Raw genomic sequence first — 13,981 nt, 5'->3', positions numbered from 1 at the left:
GTTTTTATTGGAAAAGAAAACAAGCCCCATTTTCCAAAAGAAGTGAGAGCTCCCACCCAGCACTGGTGGTACTGCATTGAGGCAAGAGGGGACACAGCCCTGGTATGGACACACAAGGTTTTAAGTGATGGAGAACAGGGATGCAGGAGTTCTTAGGACAGTGGCTTTGCTTTCCCCAGCTGCTGCAGGGAAGTTGTGCCCTGGCTGAAGGAATGTGGGAAGAAGCCACCCTGAGCTGAGAGCAGTCCTCATGTGAATAAGGACCATGAGTGACGGGATAACTCGGGCATTCCCAGCCCTTCCCTCCAGCACTGCTATCCAGTGGAGGAGTGAGGAGGCTGCTGGGGGCCAAAGGATGCGCTATAGGCCTCATTTGTGCCAGAGGGTGAAAAGATGTGTGCTCCCATCCCAGCTCTCCGGGCCCATCCCAGTGAATCCCAACATTAGCCGAGAAAAGCCGAATGGGATGGCACCAGCAGAGGGGCAGCCACTCCTGTGGGGTGGGTGGGTTTGCTCTCTACAACACTAGTGATTAAAACAAGGCATCTCAGTGAAAGAGGAGGAAGAAGAGGAGGAGGAGGAAGACTGGAGCATGGGCTGGTTGCAGCTGGGTGTCCAGCCCTGTAGGCACCTTGTCGAGGGGCCGATGAGGATGCTGGTTTCCCGCTCTAGTCCTTCCCCTTGCCCTTCTTTGCTGCATCCAAGAAGCACAGGAGACAAGAGTTAGTGTCTGCTGGCAGCTCACTGCTCTCCCGAGCGCTGCTGTGACAGCGCATCCCTGCAGGCAGCCTCCTCCCACCATGCAAAGCCCCACTGAGGAGAGGGGGAAGTCTCTTTCCCACCGAAGCTAACGGTGACTTGTGGGGGAACCAGGGGTTTTCCTAGCAGCACCTGCATCCCACCCAGCAGCTGGAGTTTGGGGATGTCACATGTGCTGGTGCACGGGGCAGAGCATCCTGCATGATCCCACACACCTCCAGCCCAACAGGCTGGAGAGCCCTTGCCTGTGGTCCCAGCAGGACCGTTCTGGGGACAGGAGCAGTGAGGCCTCACCTTTGGTCTTCGACTTGATCTTGGACGAGCAGGGCTTGGTCACGTAGACGATCTCCTCACACTGGGCATTGTACAGGGCTTTCTTCAGGATGCCAGAGCGAGTCTTCACACCCGTCTGAGCACTACACCCCCCCCAGCTCTCAAACTTGTACTTGCAGTCGGCTGGAAGAGAGGAGAGAGGTGTCAGAGCCAAACAGGACCTGGTGTGAGCATGCCCAGGGGGGTCCCACGCACCCACCTCCAAACTTCTTCTTCCAGTTGCAGGGGATCTTGCACTTGAGCTTCTTGCTCTCATCCTTGCATGTCCCCTCGCGGTAGCCCAGGCCGCAGTCCTTGCTGTTGGGGACGCAGGGTCCCCAGCGCCAGTCCTCGCACTTGGACACGTCCTTCTTCACCTTCTCTATGGGGGGAGGCAGAGTGGGTGCTCGCTGCAGGGACATGGGAGCACGTCCTAGGGTGCCCCCCATGCCACCAGCCCCCCTCTGCCCCTCACCTTTCTTGTTCTTGCCAGCCTCGGTGGTGGCAGCCAGCAGCATCAGTGCCAGGAGGAGGAGGAGGCTCCGGACCTGCATCCTGCCTGGGGAGAGGGATTGCAGGGGTTGGGATGCAGTGTGGCAGTGAAGGGGCACAGCGGGCTGCAGGCAGCCTGCATGGGACTGAGATAGCAGCTTATGTGTGTGTGCATGTGTACACCCTGCTCGCTGCCAGCCATTAGACCATGTGTATTAATTACCATGGAATGGTTTGGTTTGGAAGGGACCTTAAGGATAATCTAGTTCTAAACCCCTTGCCGTGGGCAGGGACACCTTCCACTAGAGCAGGTTGCTGCAAGCCCCTGTGTCCAACCTGGCCTTGAACACTGCCAGGGATGGGGCAGCCACAGCTTCTCTGGGCACCCTGTGCCAGCACCTCAGCACCCTCACAGGGAAGAACTTCTTGCTGTCTGATCTCAATCTCCCCTCTGTCAGGTTAAAGCCATTCCCCCTTGTCCTGTCCCTACATGCCCCTTTAAAAAGCCCCTCTCCACATTTCCTGTAGCCCCTTCAGGCACTGGGAGCTGCTCTCAGGTCTTCCCTTAAGGAGCCTTCTCTTCTCCAGACTGAACCAGCCCAGCTCTCTCAGCCTGGCTCCATAGAAGAGATGCTCCAGCCCTCGGAGCATCTTCACAGTTGTGTATCTGTCTCTGCAACTGCCTCCAGCTAGGGAGCTGCTGAGCTGGGAGCTTGTTCCCATTCCTGGAGCTCCACATTGCCCTTTACAGCTGAAATGCTCTCCATAGGGATCCCCACACAACCCCCTTTCTCCCTGGATCCTTTACCCAGCACCCAACAGGCTGCCATCCCACACCAACGAGCCCCAGTGCTGGGAGAGCACCACTGCCATAGTAGCTTTCTCCTGAGGAATCCAAGGAGGGAAGAAGAAAGCCCAGCAAACCCCGACCTGATGCCATGAAGGTCTGAGAGCTGAACCAGCAGGATAAACACCAAAGTACTAAGTCCTCACTGTGTTAGAGCTGGTTGGAGAGATGGAGCAGGAGCGCTGCGCCCACTGCTGGCACCGCAGCTGGCAGCACAGCACCCGTGCATGCAGTGTGTGTTAGGTGTGTGCAGACTTGTGCATGTACCTGGGGGCAGGGCGAGGATGAGGGTGCACACACACAAGGATGAAGCTCCTGGAGCTATGTCCTTGGGCCAGGGGATGGCTCCCCTCTGGCTCCCACCATGAGCACCTGCAGGACACTGCTGCCAGCCCTGGGGTCCCAGCTCCTGCTCACAACAGGAGTGCAGATGTGCACAGCCAGTGAATCAAGTCTGGTGACCTCTTCCCTGCTCTCCCAGAGCCTTTGCAATGACATCCATTATCTTACAGCAGCAAATACATCATACCTGCCCTGGCTCCGTGATGTGCTTGGTGGGACCAGGCTGTAGAGGTCAGGATGCACCATGTGCCCCAGGGGACATGAGTGCAGGGAAGAAGCTGGGGTCAGCTCCCTGCCCCCAGGCTCCCCAGGCAGTGTACTGGAGCTCCCCACATTATTCAGGCTCCAGCGCACTCACCTTTCATGCATGGGCCGCCGTGAAGCTGCCGCTTGGCTCTGCATTGAACTGTCACAGGGAATTACACAGCCCGGCTGGCTGAAGGCGCAGCAGAGGGGGTGAGAGCTGCCTTCCCCCTCACCCAGCCCAGCCTGGAGCCATCCTGCTGAGCACAGCACGGCTCAGCCTCTTCCCACCCTGCTGCCTTCCAAGGGGGCAAGAGCTCAGTTACAGATGGCAAGGCTGGGGCTGAGCTGAGTTAGGGCACTCCTGTCCCACATCCTGCAGCAGCTCGTATGGGGCAGCAGGTCTGACACTCACTCTATTCACAGCAGCCCCAGTCTCAGGTGCTCTGTAAACTTCTTCCATCCTTTGCTGCAGAGCAAGGATGCACCCGCCTCCCTGTCCAGTGCCTTCCAGCTCAGGTCCTGTGGATGCAGCTCATCCCTGGGTACCAGCATAGATACCGTGGGGCCCTGCCTATGTGTACACTGGGATTTGGGAATGGGGGCTCTGAGAGGCAGCCCAGCTCCAACCCCAGGCACTCCTGGTTTTGCTCCCTGTCTCTGCCCAGCTCATGTTCCACAGTCAAAGGTTTGCAGGCACCCTGAGCTCATCCTAAAGCATTTATAAAGAGTGCTGTTTTCCAACTGGTTTTCCAAATAAACAGCCTTATCCCCTCTTTGCTGGTGGAAAAAGAGCTGTTCCTGGCCAGGCTGCCAGCGCCTTCAGGCATGTTCACACAGCCCAGCTCCTCCCGCATCCCTGCGGGGCCCTGGCTCCTCTCCTGCTCAGATCCTGGCTAGTTCTCACACTGCCTTGGCCTCTCCCAGGAATAGGCTGCACAAGCGGAGCAGCCTGTAGCCTGGCCACACCATGGCAGTCCCTGTTTCCCTTTCCCACTCCCCTCCTCTAGCTGCTCTGCGTTTGGAGGGTAGGATCACCTCTATATAGAAAAAGAGATTGACTGGTGATGCTGAAGGAGGTCCCAAACGCCCATCACTGCAATGAGAGAGCATGGACTCCCCTCCGGACATCGCTCAGGGCCAGGCTGTGCCACTGCAAGTCTTTCTCTTGGCAGGGGCCGCACCATCCTGTCCCCTCACTGCTGCCCCGATGCTCTCTATGGAGCGGGGCTACTGCTGGGCTGGCACCCCCCTGGCAGCCCCTCTTCCCAGCTCGGCTTAGACGGCAGCTGGCTCTGGCAGAGACCCAGCGCTTGGAGAGACCACGGGTCGGGGTACCCAGTGCCCCAACAGCAGGAACTTCCCTCCTGCCACGAGAGGGGAGTCTGAGCTTCTCCCCGTGAGCCAAGGCGTTACCATGAGCAGGAGGTGCTGGGGAGATGCTCCAGGGGAAAAGGGCTTGCTCTGCATTTTGTCTGTGCGCGCTGGGGCAGGCGCTGTGCCCTGCGCCCCGTACAGACCCTTCCCCCCGACGGGCTTCCCGGGCTCCTGCCGGGGCATCTCCCACCACCTGAGCCCTCTCCGAATGGATGTGGGGTACCCCCAAGGGTGAGGACTGCTATCCCAGGCCACTGCCTGCTCTCCAGGAGTCCTGCCTCCCTCCAGAACTCCTTCCTGCACCTCCAGCCACTTTCCTGGCTCCCCGGGACTCCTGCCTCAAATCCTCCCCATCCAGAACCATATCCCACACCCAGGCAAATCCCTTTTTCCCCACCCGGGGACCCCTTCGCCTGGATTTGTACCCGGGGGAAAGGAGCGGGAGGTCGCCGCTCGCCTTGCCGCAGGCGCCCATCCCCGTGGCGTCGGGCGGGCGCTGGGGCTTGGGGTGAGGGTCGGACCCCGCGCAGCCGGGGTGCCCACACTCACCTGCGGTGCGATGCGCGGAGCGTTGCGCGGTGCGGAGCTGCTGCCTTTGTGTGGCGGCCGCGTGCGGAGCCCCTGCGCAGCGCACAGCGGCCCCTGACGTCGGGCTCGGCTGGCAGCAAAAAGGTGATTTTTTAGCCCAAAACTTCCCGCAAGCTCCTCCTCTTGCACATGAGGCACAAAAGGCCGGCGGAGGGGCGGCCCCGGGGGGCTGGGCCGGCCCCGCTCCGCCGGTGAGTGTGGGGCGCACGCCCCGTGTCCCCCGGCCCCGGTTCACCTTCTCCTTGTGTTTGTCTCCAGCCCGCACCCGCGGCGTGGTCCCCAGCATCACCGGGTGGCTGGAGGGGTGCAAGAGGAGCAGCAGAGCAGGGACACCCACTGGGGCGCTCCTGCGGCTGGGTGGAGTGAAGGGAACCACACCGTGTCTCCACCAGTTCCGTAGATGCCTCCCTCCCCATCAAAGCCACAGGCACTGATGGCTCTTCTGCCCTTTTCACCCTTGTCCACTCCAGTGCCCCTTGTAGGAGGAGGTACCAGCTCAGCACCCAAAGCAGCGCATCACTTTCATGCTGGTCCATGTGCCTCCGCAGCCCCAATCCTGGTGACCTGCCTGCCCCCAGCTCGGCCGTGCTGCTGCCCTTGGTCCAACCAGCAACACGGGATCAGGCTGGTTGGGGATGAAAGGACCTTGCAGATGTGACTGCTCCCTTCCCCCCTTCCACCCCTTTTTCTTAGGTGAGGAGAGGCAGGGACCAAGCCAAGTCTTTACTGGAGTTACCAGCCAGAAAGATGAGTGTCATGCCAGAAGAATGGGGCTGTGGCAGGGAACAGAGCCGTCTTTCCACCCCTCACACTGGAAGGAGGCTGCTGAGAGCAGGGCAGCCACAGGTGGGGTGGGGGCTGGTTTTTATGAGCTGCTTCACAACCAGGAATTGCTTTCCAAGAGATTCCCGCATTTAACTCACACCGTGCCGGCGGCTTCCTGAACATCTGCAGAGGTTTTGAGGAGGGATGGCAACCACGGGGTCATGTCCTGTCCCCTGCATGATGTACACACAGCAGTGGGTGCTGCTCTGGGGGTGAGGGCTTTGGACGTGCTGGGCTGCACAGGGTGCAGAAATGAATCCTGGACGGGTACCAAAGGCAATAGCCCCATCGCTGGGCCTTTAAACCAAAGCTGAAGCAAGCTGCTGAGACAAACTTCATGGTCAAAAAGAAGCCTAGGTGTGCTGCTTTTGGCTGGGGTTCAGTGGCATCAGGTTCGCAAGCCTGAGTTATGGGGTTGTGATGAGCAAAGCAGGGCCTGGTGGAGCTGTGAAAGAGATAGGTATGGGGTGAATGCTTCTGCTTTTCTTTCGCCACCCTGGGCAGGAGCCAGAGACCCTGCTGGGGTCCCCAGTGCAGAGCAGCACAAGATATGGGGAAGCAAACTTTCCCTCTTTCCTTCATCTCCATCCATTCCCATTCTCCTTCTGTTGCCTCCTGAGGCTGGGGAGCAGAACATAGGTGCTGACTGCATTGGGGTGCAGAGATGCATTGGTGCACATTACTCTCTGCAGGGGTTGTGCTTGGTCTCTTTGGGCTCTTTGTGAGGGATGGAGGGGGGGGAACGGCTCCTTCCCCAGCTCAAACAAGCAGCAGAAAGCTGTGTTTGCAGAGAGGGGCCTCATACCGACAGAAAGAGGAAGGAGGGAGCGTGACCAACCCAGGTGCCTTTCCCTGCCATGGCTTAATCTAAGCTTTTACTTCTCAAACTATCACGAGATAATTCATGGCATGTCAGCTCCACATTTTCCATCTCCAGTCGAAGCCTGGTCCTTGGGGCACTGTTAGTGCACAGGGACACAGCTGTGCATGAGGGGGACAACACATGTTTGCCTTGTTCAGACTTGCAGAGGCAGGGGAGGGACAGGTAATCATTAACAGGGCTAACTGCTGTCATCCCAGCTCCGTTTACTGGGGCTGGGCTTGCACCTTTCCCATCCTCCATGTGTGCATCCATACACTCCCAGATGCATTTCCATCCCATGGGAAGCCAGGCAGACCTGGGACACCTGGCTGAAAGAGGGGATGCTGAGGCATTCAGGAAGAAGGGCAGCACTCTCCCTTGCAGGTACTGCCCCTTTCCCAACACCCCTCATCACAGCGATCCCATTTTGGGGCTGCTTCTCTCCCCCACCACACATCTGACACAGGGGCAGCCAGAAAGCACTCACTGCCATGGTGACTGATGGTCCTCGCCACCGAGACACGGGCCAAGAGCCAACACAACGGGGTCTGGGCACTGAAGCGGAGAGGGCCCCCTCCTCCCAGTCTCACGTACACCAGTCCCTGGGCCGCAGCCCAGCGGGGCCAGGACAATTTGGTGTGCCTGACACCCGCCACAGGCCCCCACTGCGAGCGCTGGGCAGGAGCTGAAAGGCTGAAGCCGATGAAAGGGAGGTGCAGGGGTGGAAGGGACAGCAGGGGAAGGAGGCTGCTGCTCCGGGTGGAGAGGGGGCAGCGGGAGCAGCAGGCAGGCTGCCAAGCTGCCCTCAGGAATCCGAGCTTAAGGTATGAGTGTAGCTTCCCATCAGCCACCGTGTGCATCTCTGCTCCCGCACCAGCCAGAGTGACTGCCTCCCTTTTATAAAGGAAACGCTGCAGGAGAGACGGTGTTGGCTGCACTCATCCATAGGAGTCTGGGGCTGGAAGTGTCCCTAATCCCCTGCTTTTGTAATCTGAGAGTGGAGCAATGGAGATACTGCCAGCCCTCAGTGCTCAGCGCTGCAGGCAGGACCACAAGGCTCCCCTCTGGAGCTGGGAATGAACAAGAAGAGCCCCCCAGCAGGTTCATCCCTAGCATGGCTGGGCACAGCTCACCACAAATAAAGGCTGGCAGAAGGGTTTTGAAATCCAGAGGTTGGATGCAGCTGTAGTACCCACCGAGAGCTGTGCTGCAAAGGGCAGGCCTGCCGCTGGGAATGCTGCCTTCCAGCCCAGGGAGGAACCCGAGCTGGGTAGGAGCAGCAGGCTCCCAGCTCCTCACTCACACTTCCAAGCCTTTCTGGGTCGCTTGGGATGGTGGTGAGCTTTTTCCCTGTTCCATGGCACGCTGAATATCAATGTATGCCACAGGATGGGGGAGAAGGTCCCTCAGGACAAAGGCCCTGTATCCAGCGACCATCCCATGGGGATGCTGTGCAGGGAAGCAGGCAAGGACCTGGCCCAGCAAGGATCTCCTAAGAGTACCCCCAGTTTGGAAGGGAGTAGAGGCTTTGGGGTACAGCATTGTTTGCACTGAGTGGGGTGTCACTGAGGAAGCACCCACCGCATTCTTGCGGATGCAGCAGGAGATGGGAACTAAACCATCCACCTCTTTATTTCAACAGCAAGAAACAACAACATCCGAACGATCCAAGTCAAAAAGCGACGGGAACGCAGCCTTGTGCCAGGCCCTGAGCCTGCTGGAGCCGGCACCCTCGCAGAGATACAAAAATACAGTCCTACAACAGCATCTAGGAAACACAGACCCAGGTATTGCACAGAACCCCTGCCCTCAGCGAGCAGGGCAACCAACACCCCCTCCGCCTTTAGCCACAACACAAGCCAGGCTTGGAATTGCACAGCAACTCGGCACGGAGGGGCCAGGGGAGGGGAACAGTGTGTCTCTCAACTACCTGTACAAAAACTCTAAGGGAAGATACAAAACTGGGGAGGAAAGGGGAAGCTGGGGCTGTAAACGCCTCTGGGTGTCCCGGGTGGGGGCAGTGGTTTGGACCTCTGAGAAGATGACAGTGCCTTGTCTGTCTGTATCCTGTGAGCAGTGCTGATGGGAACTCCGGGTGCTGCTGGAGCATCCCGGCTCTGATCACATTGGGATGCTATGGTTAACAGTTGCTGGCCCCTGGCACTCTGCACTGCTCTGTGCCTCTCTCCTCATCACAGCAACTGCCATCCTCCAAGGGAACTCTGCCCCCCAGCCAAAAAGCCTGAAGGGTGTCCTGGCTCTCTGTGGTATCCTCATGCCTTTTGTTGGTGTTGGTATTAGGAGGGGTTCAAATGGTGCCACCCAGCACCAACCAGTGGGCATAGCGCAGGAGAGGCCACACAGACCTCAACAGCAGCAACCTCCTCTCCTGGGACCCAAGCTGCGAGCACCAACCTGCTTCACAACCACTGCTCATCCCTTGGTGCCAAGCAGGTCTGCAAGGCCCAGAGCCACCAGGTTTCCTCCTCCGCTGACACCTCCTGGTCCCAGAGACGGGCAGTTCTGTGAAACCCTTGCTGAAGGGCTGGCTTGATGCCTCTGTGAATGCTCAGCACCCACAGCATCTGCAGGGGAGATGGGTCATGGTGCCTCTTGCCCGTGGTAGGTGAAATGCCATCTCACTGCAGGTGTGACTCAGGGCTGGGAGCCCTGATGCTTTCTATGCATCCAAATCCCTCTTTCTGTTAAATCTGGAGGAGATGAGCTGGTATTTGCCCACGGAGCTTGTGTCTGGGCTGGGTGAGCTCCCAGGTGTTCCCTGCAAAGCCCTGAACCCTGTTTACAGGATGGCAGGAGTCACAACTCAGAGGATGCGTGTTGCCAGGCTGGGGGGCATGGAAGGAATCCCTGAGAGTGGCAGTGACCCCATCGCTGCCCCTCCACCCCTGCACAATGTCTGAAGCAGGGAGGGCAGCCAAATACAAATTGGGATTTGGGAAATAAAACAGGCTCCATCACAGCCACTGCCCAGGCCAAGCACAGCACTAAAGGCAACCACGAGGACCGTGGCTGCCCTGCTTCCAGATGATGCTCTGTGGAAAGGCTGGGTGCACAAGGGACATCCCTCCTGCTGCAGAAGGCCCTGGTAGGGCAACACAGAGACCCATGGCAGCCCCAAACCAACAGGAGGGAGGTGAAGGCAGGGGCAGTAAGTCATGGTGCTTCCCTTGGGGTAAAGTCTGAGGCTCATGGTCTCTGCTGTCTGCCCATAAAGCCTATGCCTCCTGTGGCTGTGCCAGACAGGAGAGGAGGAACAGGACATGGGCCTAGACAAGCATCTAAAGGAGGGCACTGCCAGCAGGGAGAAGGGGCAAGCAACAATATCCCACAAGGATCATAGGTAGGAGCCTGCGGAGGGGGCACCGGAATAATCCCTGTGCACAAAGGGTGACCAGGGCCGTCAGCCTGGCCTAGCCCAATAGGGCTACGGGATGGAACTCATCCAGAGCAGGGATGAGGGAAGAAGGATGAAGGGTGACACACATAAAGAACCAGGCTTCAAGTCTCAAATACCCACTGTCCTCATAAACAGAGTCCCAGCCCAGCCTGGGGCAGAGCTCTGCTGTCTCCATCTCCTCTGGGGGCCAGGCTGACACGTAGGGAGGGCTGGGCCAGACTCACAGCTCTGCCAGTTAGCATTGTCCTCTTCTCGTCCTGCCCGAGTTGGCTTGGGCTAAGGCACGCCGAGCACTACACAGCAGTCTCCTGGTCCTCCCGCTGGATCATCTGGTAGTGCTGTCGGTTCTCGAGGTAGGCAGCTAAGTCGGGGTCATCGGCTTTCTCAGCCCGGTGCTTGGGGGTGTCTCCCTGCACAGAGGAGGCAGAAGATGTCAGAGTACCAAGCACTGCCTAAATGATGCCTCAGCACCCAAAGGTGCTCCTACACCCCAACCAAAGAGGTGGCTGCAGAGCCCACGGCCAAGGTGAACACACGCTCTTCCCCAGCACTAAGGAGGCAGGCGGGAGAGGGCGAGGAATGAGGGGTATGTCTGGGGAATGCCCTGGAATACCAACCCCCCTCTCCTCTCGCTGCCTGGCTAGCGCTGCGGCTCCCGGCGGAGGATCACGTTTCACCAGCTTATTGCAGCCATCTGGACTGTGTCCACTAATGAACTCCCGCACTCCATAAAAAGCCAATCTGTTAACAGCTCCCAGCTCCGGCTCCTCTCCCCCTTCCCTCCCCCTTGCTCCTCCTCGCCAACTGCCGGGGCTCTGCTGTGCCGCAGAGACCTGGCGCTTCGCCGCTGCCATTGAAAACCAGCCCTGCAAGGGACACCCGGCCTGCCCGGCTCGTCCCCTGGTGCACAGCACTGGGGTGCTGCGGCCTCCAGGCTGGGAACAATGGTCGGACACGCAGAGCCTGTATCCATGGATGTAGCCGTGGATAAAAGCACACCCGTGCGCAACTGGAGAGGTGCGATGCACTAAGGAACCCGTTCTTTTGCCTCCTCCCCACTGCCTCTGAATGCAAGCCTTCATTTAATGAAGTAGTGGGGAAAAACAGAGGAGGAACTGATCTCTGCTGTTCTACAACACTGCCTGCTTGCAGCCTGAAACCGGAGCTGCCCGGGCCCCTCTGCCCAGCCGGGCTGAGGCACAACAACCGATAAGACCTGGCTCCCCTTCCCACTGCAGGGAGCAGGATCAGCCTGCTCCAAACCCCTGCTACAGGGCACCTCCTGTATGGAGACAGGCTGAGAAAGCTGGAGAAGAGAAGGCTGCGTGGAGACCTCAGAGCAGCCTTCCAGTATCTGAAGGGGGCCTATAAGGATGCTGGGGAGAGACTCTTCATTAGGGACTGTAGTGACAGGACAAGGGGTAATGGGTTCAAACTTAAACAGGGGAAGTTTAGATTGGATCTAAGGAAGAAATTCTTTACTGAGAGGGTGGTGAGGCACTGGAATGGGTTGCCCAAAGAAGTTGTGAATGCTCCATCCTTGGCGGTGTTCAAGGCCAGGTTGGATGAGGCCTTGGGTGCCATGGTTTAGTGTGAGGTGTCCCTGCCCATGGCAGGGGGGTTGGAACTGGATGATCTCAAGGTCCTTTCCAACCCTGACTATTCTATGATTCTATGCTACATATGAGGCTGTGACCCTCATGTGCGGTGGGCTCCTGCCTGTGCAGGCAGGCTGTGACCCGCAGCCCATACAGGTCAGTGCAGCAGCACAGAGGGGTCCCCAGGCAGCCACAAACCCCGACATGCATTAGCACAGGCACGTGCAAGCCCGTTCCCTGCGGCAGCATCATGCCTGGACAGGACACCCTGTTGTGCTGGCAGGTTGGGGGCTGCTCCTCTCCTTCAGCAGATGAAGGGGCTGGGGGCAAAGAGGGGCTATGCTGGTTCAGTCGCCAGCCAGACCAGCCCCACTCTGGGTGCTGTGCGAGGCCCAAGCCTTAGCCAGGAATGAGGAGGAGTGATGGGAAGCCAGAGATTGTCTGCTCAGCACCTCCCTGGCAGCTGGCAACAGAGCTGCACATTGTCTGAAGCAGCCCCAAGCTCCACTGGTCCCTCAGCTGGGCTCCTACACTGTGCCCAGACCCACAGATTGCACCTTGGCTTGTTCTACATCTCCTCTGCTACACCCCATCACTATGAGCCTCTGCCAGACAAATATGACCGTGTCCCCTCTGCTGCATGCCAGTGCTGGGAACCTCCTGTACCAAAACACAGCCTCGAGCCCCCTTTTTGTGTCTCCTCTGCTGGGGCTGGCACAACTCCCTGGCACTGAGGCACGTCCCGGTTAACTCGGGGCCAACTTCACCCGCTGAGAGGAGCTCCCAGTGCCCCCATCCCCGCGGGGGAGAGCAGGGGGAGCCCTGCAGCTGGGAGGGAGCGTGCAGCGACAGTGTCCTCGCTGTGACCCCGGAGGGTGGGAAGGGGGAGACAGGGATGAGACATTCCAGCCCCTTGCTTCTAATTTAATAAAACAACAGGGAGAGGAGCGCGGGGAGGAGAGGGATTTAACCCCTCTGCAGCTGGGCAAGCACGGGTGCTTCATGTGCATCCTCGTGTGTTTATGAGGATGATCAGGGGCTGGAGCACCTCCCGCATGGAGACAGGCTGAGAAAGTTGGGCCTGGAGAAGAGAACCTGTGCAGTGACCTCAGAGCAGCTTCCAGTATCTGAAGAGGGCCTACAAGGATGCTGGAGAGGGACTCTTCATCAGGGACTGCAGTGACAGGACAAGGGGCAATGGGCTCAAACAAACACAGGGAAAGTTCAGGTTAGATATAAGGAAGAAGTTCTTCACTGTGAGGGTGGCGAGGCACTGGCACAGGCTGCCCAAAGAAGTGGTAAATGCTCCATCCCTGGCAGTGTTCAAGGCCAGGTTGGACAGAGCCTTGGGTGACATGGTCTAGTGTGATTTGTCCCTGCCCATGGCAGCGGGGTTGGAATTAGATGATCTTAAGGTCCTTTCCAACTCAAACCACTCTATGGTTCTATGTCAGCTCCTCTCTGGTTGGCAGACACCACCCAAAGCATCTTGCTCTGCTCTCCTGCCAGCCCCCAGTGAGCCCCACTGCCATCCCTCCCAGCATCACCTGCAGGTCCGTCTTCATGAGGGAAGCCCCGGCCTCCACGATGTAGTGGCAGATAGTGCGCTGGCGTAAGGCTGCAGCCTGGTGCAAGCAGGTTTCACCGCTGGGGAGGAGAAAGCAGGAGATGTGAGATGTCCCCCCTGAACGGGGACAAGCAGCGTGTGCGTGTGGCAGCAAGAGACAGCAATTCAGAGCAGCGGGAGCTGATGGTGGTTGTGTGCTTGTCCAGGCAGGGGATGGGGTGCTACTCAGGGATGCTCAGTTCAAAGTGGACTGGGAGCCATGGCTGGGAAATGAAAGTGATGGCAGCCGGTAAATGCCCAGATGACCTTGCAGAGGGTCCAGCCAACAGGTAACACAAGTCAGCCAGCAACTTACTTCTCCTCCTCTGTGGCATCAAGGATTTCTGAAGGGGCTGTGGAGACAAAAACAGTGCAGGGTGAGTGAGACCCAACTGTGGGGCACCACCTACTCCCCAATCACATTCTGCATCTTTCCATATGGGCTGTTATATCCATGCTGCCTGCAAAAGTCCTGGTTCCAAAGCAGCACCTGAGCCCAGCTGAGACCAGGGAAGAAGTGTTGTGCTGGACTCAGTACAGAGAAATACCTAAACAAAAATAAAGCAGCTCCTATTTCAGTGGGAGTTGCCAAAAGCAACAGGGCAGCTGCCCTGAAGGCAAGAGCAGGACACTGAGAAATGTTTCCCAGAGACATGCTGGTCCCTGCCAGGGTGCAGCGACAGCCATGGGAGCACCCCACTGCTGGCAGAGA

At 58.4% G+C, this 13,981-nt stretch overlaps 2 protein-coding genes across 4 annotated transcripts in view; both read right to left on the bottom strand.

Moving 5' to 3' along the window:
* Nucleotides 1–668: 668 nt before the first annotated feature.
* Nucleotides 669–1,625, bottom strand: MDK (midkine; the record flags this gene model as incomplete). Its single annotated transcript, XM_080618460.1, has 4 exons — nt 669–694; nt 1,054–1,215; nt 1,292–1,453; nt 1,547–1,625. The coding sequence occupies 4 exons, from the start codon at nt 1,623–1,625 to the stop codon at nt 669–671; spliced, it is 429 nt and encodes a 142-aa protein (XP_080474586.1).
* A 7,762-nt stretch (nt 1,626–9,387) lies between these two features.
* Nucleotides 9,388–13,981, bottom strand: part of DGKZ (diacylglycerol kinase zeta) — a gene marked incomplete at its 5' end in the record, with an annotated part of 42,090 nt that continues 37,496 nt past the window's right edge. For all 3 annotated transcript variants that reach the window (XM_080617938.1, XM_080617937.1, XM_080617936.1), the window contains 3 exons: nt 9,388–10,475; nt 13,211–13,310; nt 13,586–13,622. In XM_080617938.1, the coding sequence (XP_080474064.1) occupies nt 10,359–10,475; nt 13,211–13,310; nt 13,586–13,622 (254 nt within the window). In that variant the 3' untranslated portion in view covers nt 9,388–10,358. The remainder of the gene's footprint in view (nt 10,476–13,210; nt 13,311–13,585; nt 13,623–13,981) is intronic.

This window comes from Psittacula echo (assembly GCF_963264785.1).
Source record: "Psittacula echo genome assembly, chromosome: 5".
In the NCBI taxonomy this organism is placed as follows: Eukaryota; Metazoa; Chordata; class Aves; order Psittaciformes; family Psittacidae; genus Psittacula; species Psittacula echo.
The sequence above is the reverse complement of the archived record's forward strand: the minus strand, read 5'-3'. Positions and strand labels throughout refer to the sequence as shown.